Source organism: Crocodylus siamensis, chromosome 1 (assembly GCF_052110815.1).
Source record: "Crocodylus siamensis isolate JL-2025a chromosome 1, ASM5211081v1, whole genome shotgun sequence".
Classification (NCBI taxonomy): Eukaryota; Metazoa; Chordata; order Crocodylia; family Crocodylidae; genus Crocodylus; species Crocodylus siamensis.
Window position 1 is genome coordinate 33,483,589 of NC_143395.1, and position 7,718 is coordinate 33,491,306.

Genomic DNA, 7,718 nt, shown 5'->3' on the forward strand with positions numbered 1-7,718 from the left:
AGTCCCCTTTGGACATACTGATACTTGTAAGTAGGGCTTGAATGGAGAGAGAAAAATGAAACACCAGCAACTTTTTGTTGTCTTCCTAGATTTCTTAAACTTATATTTTCTGTTCTAATAAAGGAAAGCGCATTCCTGCAGTGTCCCATGTGTGTGAGCAGCTTTCATGATTACATATAAAATTGTCTAGAAGAACAAGTTAGAAACCCTGGTTTGGAACTACAATTAAACAAATTAAAATACCATATGGTGTGCATGACTACTTGCTGTACATATTTATAAATCAAATGTAGAATACTGTAAGATTACCTACTGTACTTACTCAAATAGAAAATGACCCTAATTAAAAAATAACCCCCAATAACAATATTCTCTATATGAAAAATTTATATATTTGATATAAGTTTTCAGGCATAGAATCTAATTACTGGAAGTTTGCCTTGAATTTGTCCCTTTGCTACTGCTACAACAGGGAAGATAAATGTGAAGGATCAGATAGCTCTCTGCTTTCCCACCCCACAACTTTAAAATTTAGGGAGAAAGCACAAAGGCAGTCCCCCATTGCCACAGAATTGTGCAGTTAAGATCCCTGCATTTGGGGAGATTCACAGGGTCAGCCTTCCCGGAATGCAAGGGAGAAGTCTCACCCTCATTTTCATACTTGATCTTAGCCCAAGAAGCCAGTACTCTCCCTCCATTAATTCAACACAATTCTCATAGTTTCTTTCTTTCTTTTGTATCTCAGGCCAAATCGGCCAAATCAGTACACATTTATTATGAATTGATGATGCCCTTGAAGCAAAACCTGTATTGTGTAGGAAAAGGTCAGGCCTGTAAGCAAAACACATATCAATCCCAAAATATAATACAGTCATAAAGTATCATAAAATAATAGAACAATAGAAAATTAGGGTTGGAAGGGCCCTCAGGAGATCATCTAGCCCAACCTCCTGCTCAAAGCAGGACCATCCCTAAGTAGATCATCCCACCCAAGGCTTTGTCTAGCCAGGTCTTAAAAACCTTCAAGGATGAAGAGTCCACAACCCCTTTGGGTAACCTATTAGAGTGCTTTACTACCTTCCTCATGAAAAAAGTTTTTCCTAATATCTAACCTAAACTTCTCTTGCTGCAACTTGAGACTATTGCTTCTTGTTCTGTCATCTGTCACCACTGAGAACAGTCCAGCTCCATCCTCTTTGGAACCCCCCCCTTCAGGTAGTTGAGGGCTGCCATTAATTCCCCTCTGTCTCCTCTTCTCTAAACTAAATAAGCTCAGTACTTTCAGCCTCTCCTCAGACGTCATGTGCCCCAGCCCCTGAATCATTTTCACTGCCCTCTGCTGGATTCTCTCCAATTTGTTCACATCCCTTCTGTAGTGTGTGTGTGAGTGTGTGGGGGGGCGGGGTGTCCAAAACTGGACACATTACTCCAGATGTTGAATAGCTCCCCTCGATCTGCTGGCAATTCCCCTATTAATGCAACCTCATATGCAGTTAACCTACTTTGCAACAAGGGCACACTATTTGCTCATAATTCAGCTTACTATTCACCATAACCCCCAGGTCTTTTTCTGCAGAGCTGCTGCTTACCTAGTCAGTCCCCAGGCTGTAGAAGTGCATCATATTGTTCTGTCCTAAGTGCAGGACTTTGCATTTATCCTTACTGAACTTCATAAGATTTCTTTTGGTGCAATCCTCCAATTTCTCGAAGTTTCTCTGAATCTTAGCCCTACCCCCCAGCATATCTATTATTCCCACCAGCTTGGTGTCATTCGTAAGCTTGCTAAGGGATCACTCCATCCCATCTTCCAGGTCATTGATGAATATATTCATCAGCAAAGCTAACGGCACTTTATCGTGCATCAGCAGATGCATGGCAAACAGAACCAAGGAGATGATACTACCCCTCTATTGGGCACTGGTCAGACTGCAGTTGGAATACTGCATCCAGTTTTGGGTGTCACACTTTAAGAGGGATGTGGAAACCTGGAGAAGGTCCAAAGAAGGGCCACTTGTATGGTTAAGGGCTTGCAGGCCAAGCCCTATGAGGAGAGACTTGGGCACCTGGACCTCTTTAGCCTCAAGAGCCAGCTAAAAGGCTCTGCTTTCCTAAGATTTTCCCCAACTCTGTAAGTCTTATTTTCTGATCTGTTTAGGAAAATATATCATATATTTTTCATTTGAATTGGATTAACCTAAAATAGTCATCATTTAGACTCATTTCAGACTCATCTAAACCTTATCCAAAAAAACCCAAAGACACTTGAACGTTACAAAATCTGGTTTTAAAAAAACCCTCACAGGAAGCATTTTAAAATGATTTCTGGCAGAGCTTCCCTCCTAGTTTGATATTTTTTCATAAAAAATTAGGATGCTTTATCCACTGTACCCAATATTGCAATTTTGCTTTAAAAATTAATAAAATTTGAACTTTATTTACATAATTACTTACACAGATCAAATTGAAATTACTTGTTATTCTTCCTTGATCATTATAATACAATCCATTGGTCTTTACCTCTGAAACTTAATTTCTTGAGAAGGTGTCTATCAATGGCAAAGAGATCAAAATCACAGCGTCAGGCCTGTCTCCTTTTCTTAATCATGTAGTGAATATTTAATAATCTGGATCATGAAATGGTTATTCAATAGTTGCCTTTATGAAAGAACTATTTTCTGAACAAATAGCACCAAAATGTACTTTCAAACAAATGTATGTACTCTCTAAGCAACCTTTTCATGGCTAACTACCTTTCTATGAGTTGAGTTAAGCTAACTCATTTTATACATATCCTACAATGACAAAAATATATTATTCAGCAAAGGTGGTAAAAATTCAAAGGAAATTTTTCAAGGAAATATTTCTTAGCTGGAAGAAATTGAAATTGAAATTTTATACAAGTAAATATTTTCAGTGGAATTTTCCATCCACAATTAAACACCTAATTTAAAGTCATGACACCTTTAATCATTACTTCTGCCTGAATTATCATTATTTCTTAGAGTTCTTTAGGCCTTCATCTTTTCTGTAGATCAGAATGCACCATTCATGATGCACCAGTCTCTCCTTGTGGCTGAGGCCACCACAGGGCCTTGAGGCCACCACAGGGTCTCATGGAAATTATTTGAATGCGGTATATCTGCTGTATCCAGATGTGCAGGGACATGTGCTTGCAGTGGCACAAAGAGTAGCAGTACAAATTTGTGCCACCACTTTACGCCTCAGCACACACCCCTTTGTTGTCCTGTTTTTTTTGCAGGATGCATTGCCCTGCTTTGAGCAAACTGCCCTTGCCCAACTCCTCCTGGGTCCTAGAGTGCTGGATCAGCAGGGGCACAAATGTAGCTGTAGAGATTCTCTGGTCAACAGTCAGAGTATCTCACTGATGGATCAAGTCTCGAATTGTTCCAGTGCATGTTATTTTCAAATGCTCTGTGCCACTTTTTCTCCCAGGACATTTTTTTGCTACTGGGAAATCCTGGTAGCAATTTTTGCCTCCACACTGCAAATTTGCAGTGCAGGAAAAATTTTAATATACATGCATGCAGTTTGTGGTGCCACAAAGAAGTTTGTGGCACCACAAACCACACATGCCTGCATGTCTGGATGTGGCCATAATGGGCAGATATACTCCAGCTGAAGAGCACAGCCCATGAGAAATAATGAGGGCATATATTTTGTGTAAGGCACTATATATGAGCATAAGAAGTGCCTTACTGGGTGCATCTTAATTTTAATGGTGAATCTAGCCTGGTATTCTGTCTCTGACTCTTGCTTTAGAGGCAAGCAGTGAACACGGTATATCTAGAGTGATCAATCCTTTGTTCTTTACCCTTTCTGGCATCCACCATCATTGGTTTCCAGAATTTACCAGATAGGGAGATCAGTGTCTACTTTATCCAGGTACAACATTTATGTCAGGAATGTTGAAGCAATTATTTTTTTCTCAATGAAAACAATGAGACAATACCTTTTGCAAGTTCTAAATTAGCTTTTAAGACTTTTTTGTTCCATGAATATACTTCCCATTTTGGCTTTTCATTCTGATTCAGGATGAAAGCAGATTTAGAAATACTAGAATTTCTTACAGAAAAGAAATGCTTTTTCCCCATGAGCTCCAGTTTTAAATTGTGTGCAAATCTATAATAGCACAAATTACTATAGTGCCTAGGCATAATCAACCAGATAGGAGAGAAACGGAAGAAATCAGTGACTAAAGCAGACTTGTGAAACTTTTAAATATAGAATTTGTCATAGGTCATGATCCAATTCTAATGCAAATCATTTAGATTGCATACAATTTTAACAGGCTCTGATTTATCTAGGAATTGCCAACAGGATAGGTAGAGGCTCAGCAGGACTGCCTGTTATTCTTAGGATTAATAAGTGATATGTGTTGCTAATTTTGATAAGTGCATATCAAAAGCAAATTACTAAAATATAAGACAAGACCACAAAGATTAATGCTGAATTCTTGTCAAGGTTTATACATATATATGTGATATGAAAATATTACATATATGTATGTTCATAAATGTATATAAATGTACATGTTGCAATTTCAATTACTATAACCCTAGAAAACATTATCTTCAGGCTATGGGCACAAAAACAAATTTAGGAGGTGAATGGACATCTTGCTGAAGAAGAAATGATATACTCTGGCTGTTGTGCATGCTTGTCATATCATGTGTACCACACAGCAAAGAAATGTCAACCTGCAATAGCATACTTCTTTCTTTAAAGCTGTGTTTTATTTACAGAAGAGTAAGATGTACAGTTGCTGGCCTCCATTGGACCAGGTAAAAGAAATTATAAGGGCAATAGAAGTTAAGGACTGCCCAGGAGGAGGGGCAGTAGCCATGATGAAAACTCAGAGAGAAACTGGACCATCTGAAACTCATTCTCTCTCCTGAAACTCATGATCAATGAGCTGCCTGCCTCCAGAGGGAATCTCCACCTGCCTCTGGATGATACTCATGAAGAAGCTACCTGAGACTTAACTAGCTAAGTTAGCTTGCAGTAACTCAGATATGAGATCAAAGGCTACAGTGCCCCTTTGCCCTAAGGGTTTTCTCTGATATTGCTCTACCCTGTTTCAAACCTACTCCTTGTAACCAATAAAGTTATCCTTTGTATCTTGCATGGGAGACTTATTGGGAGACGGGCTAGATTATGCCTTGGGGTCCCCTTGGTTCAGCTAAGGGAGACTGCTATTTGTGCTTCAGACAGGGAAGTATCCCAAGTTCTTGCAGTAGGTCAAGTACCATCTAGAACTACTAGGCCCATGTTTCCCAGGGGGCCTGTGGTCTATATCAGTCCAGACCCTGGGTGGTGGCAGTGTTACCCCCAGGCTAGTGGATGTGCTCCAAGAAGGGGGTCGACCAGACGTGAGGTGCCCCAAAGGAGGCAGTTGGAGCCTGGACAGTGTTTGGGCACAGTTAGGTAGGTGGCAGGAGCTGTGGGATCTGACAGCTTGCTGTATTGGAGACATAATTTGGGGAAGGGAATAAAGTCACTGAAAACCCTTGAGCAAATAATCTTTAATTTGGCATCGGGTCTACTGGACAGTGTAGACAGCTAGGATGGCTGACAAGTATGGCTACCTGACCATGGATCATTTGGTGGAAAAGCTGAAGGGGATAAACTTCCAAAGAAAAAAAGGGTAAAAGAAATAGGACCTGATTGAAGTCTTGCTGGACTATGAGTGAACCAGGGAAGTGCCCACCCGAGTTCCAAGTGAGAGTGGAGATGATGGAACTGCTCTTTCTGATGAGCCAATGGGAGCGAGCTTCCCTGAGTGAGAAATGCCCAAGGAATGACCCCATTCTCCACCCAATGGGTTGGACCTCCAGAGACAGAGGCTGGAGCTGGAAGCTCCAAAAGCCCAGTGCAGGCACGAGGCGCACCAGCTTGAGCTAGGGCTGCCTAAGATGGAGCTGGTGGAGAGGGCAGTGCAGCGCCAGCACGAGAAGAAACAGTGTGATCATAAGCCTAGAGAGGCCCAGTGCCAGCACGAGGTGGAAGCCGAAGAGGCAAGGCTCAAATGTGAACACAATCTGGCAGTACTCCAAATGCAGTCAAATGCTAGAGCTGTGAGTGCTCAGCCAGCATCAGCAATACCCCCCAGACTGAAAAACCCAGTCTTCTCTCACTACAAAAAATGGGGATGATCCAGAAGTGTTCCTAAGCAACTTAAAAAAAAACAAGTGCACCAATGGAAGTTGCAAAAGGAAGAGTTCATGAAACATATGGCTTTTCTGATTGAGGGCAACATGTCCATTGTCCTGAACAGCCTGCCCTAGGAATCAGCAGAGTACTATGATGCCTTTAAACAGGCAGTGTATGTAAGGTTTAAGCTAGGTCCAGATTATTTCTCAGAAAAAATTCTTTAGTGCTAACCCCTAGCCAGGAAAGATCATGCATGAATTTGGGGCCCTGATATGGGAAATGGAAGAAGGGAGCCAAAGCTTCCACTGTGGAGCAGCTGGACATGCTTATGGTGCTGAACCAATTCTACTGCAAATGCCTGAGGGAAATTAAAACACTTGTCAAGGATAGGGACCCTAAAACAATCTGGGAAGCTACAAAAATTGTGGACCAGCTGTTGCTAAATAGACAGAGGCTGAACAAAAAGGTTTCCTACTTTGGGAAGGAACAGAAAGGATTCCACAAACTGGGGAAGGGAGGGCCAAGCCCAAAAGGGGAAAGAGGGCCACCTCCTGTTGAGTGCAAGGCAACCGCAGAGTCAGACAAACCACTCAGTTCGACTCAGTGGGCTTGCTATAACTGCGGGGAGCTGGGCCACATCAGGTCCAACTGCCTAAAGCTAAGCAACAAAGCCCAGCCAATCAGCCATGCTACAGCTGTAAACAATGAGGAAAGAGACCTGAGCCACTCTGATGGGTGTATCTGTTGCTACAGGATTATAAACCCAGAGGAGGTGGGCCAAACACCAGACTGAGATAATGGTAAGAGGGAGAACCCTTGTTGGGGAACTGGACACAGGGGCCAGTGTGTCATTAATCAATGCCAACCTAGTTTCACCTATGGATATAGTCCTGGGGAGCCCCACCCTTTACCATACAAGGGGTGGGGCTCCAGTCATTTGAGGTACCAGTAACCCATCTCTCCATTAAGTGGAGAGGCCACGGGATGTACATAGTACTAGGAATGCTGGAAAAGGCTCCTGTCCCCATCTTAGTGGGGTGAGATGTTATGGAGCTTGAATACTCACAAAGAAAGGGGGGCCACTTCATAGAGCCCTACCACGTTAATGTGGTGACTTGTCAACAGAGCAAAAAGGCTAAGGTGGGAGGAGTGGAAACCTTCTAGGGCCCAATCACCCAACTGGCTGAAGAGGCAGAGTCAGATGGTTGATGACTGCAACCATCCACCAGCCACTGAGGAAATTGGCAACCTTGAGGTTGAGTTAAGTGACAGTCCAAGGGAATGGCAAAGGAAACCAAGACTTTCAGGGAGAAGTTGGAGGACATCCCCAAGGGTGAAGGTGCACTCCTTACAGGAGCACCAGAACTACCCACTGATTGCTTAGCCAGGAAAGAGGAATTCAAGCAAGAGGTTCTAGAGGACCCCAGCTTGGAAGAACTATGGCAGCTGGCTCAGGAGCAAGAGACAGAGTTCACCCCAGATAAGAGGGAACAGGTGGTCTGGGATAAGGAACTCCTCTATTGGTTGTGGGTACCAAAGAACCATGC

General features: G+C 42.5%; 1 protein-coding gene across 1 annotated transcript in view; it reads right to left on the reverse strand.

Moving 5' to 3' along the window:
- The window catches only part of TPO (thyroid peroxidase), a 75,952-nt gene extending 68,559 nt beyond the window's left edge, over positions 1-7,393 (reverse strand). Inside the window, exon 1 of the mRNA XM_090031890.1 lies at positions 7,347-7,393. Coding sequence (XP_089888016.1) covers positions 7,347-7,393 — 47 coding nt within the window. The remainder of the gene's footprint in view (positions 1-7,346) is intronic.
- Positions 7,394-7,718: the final 325 nt, after the last annotated feature.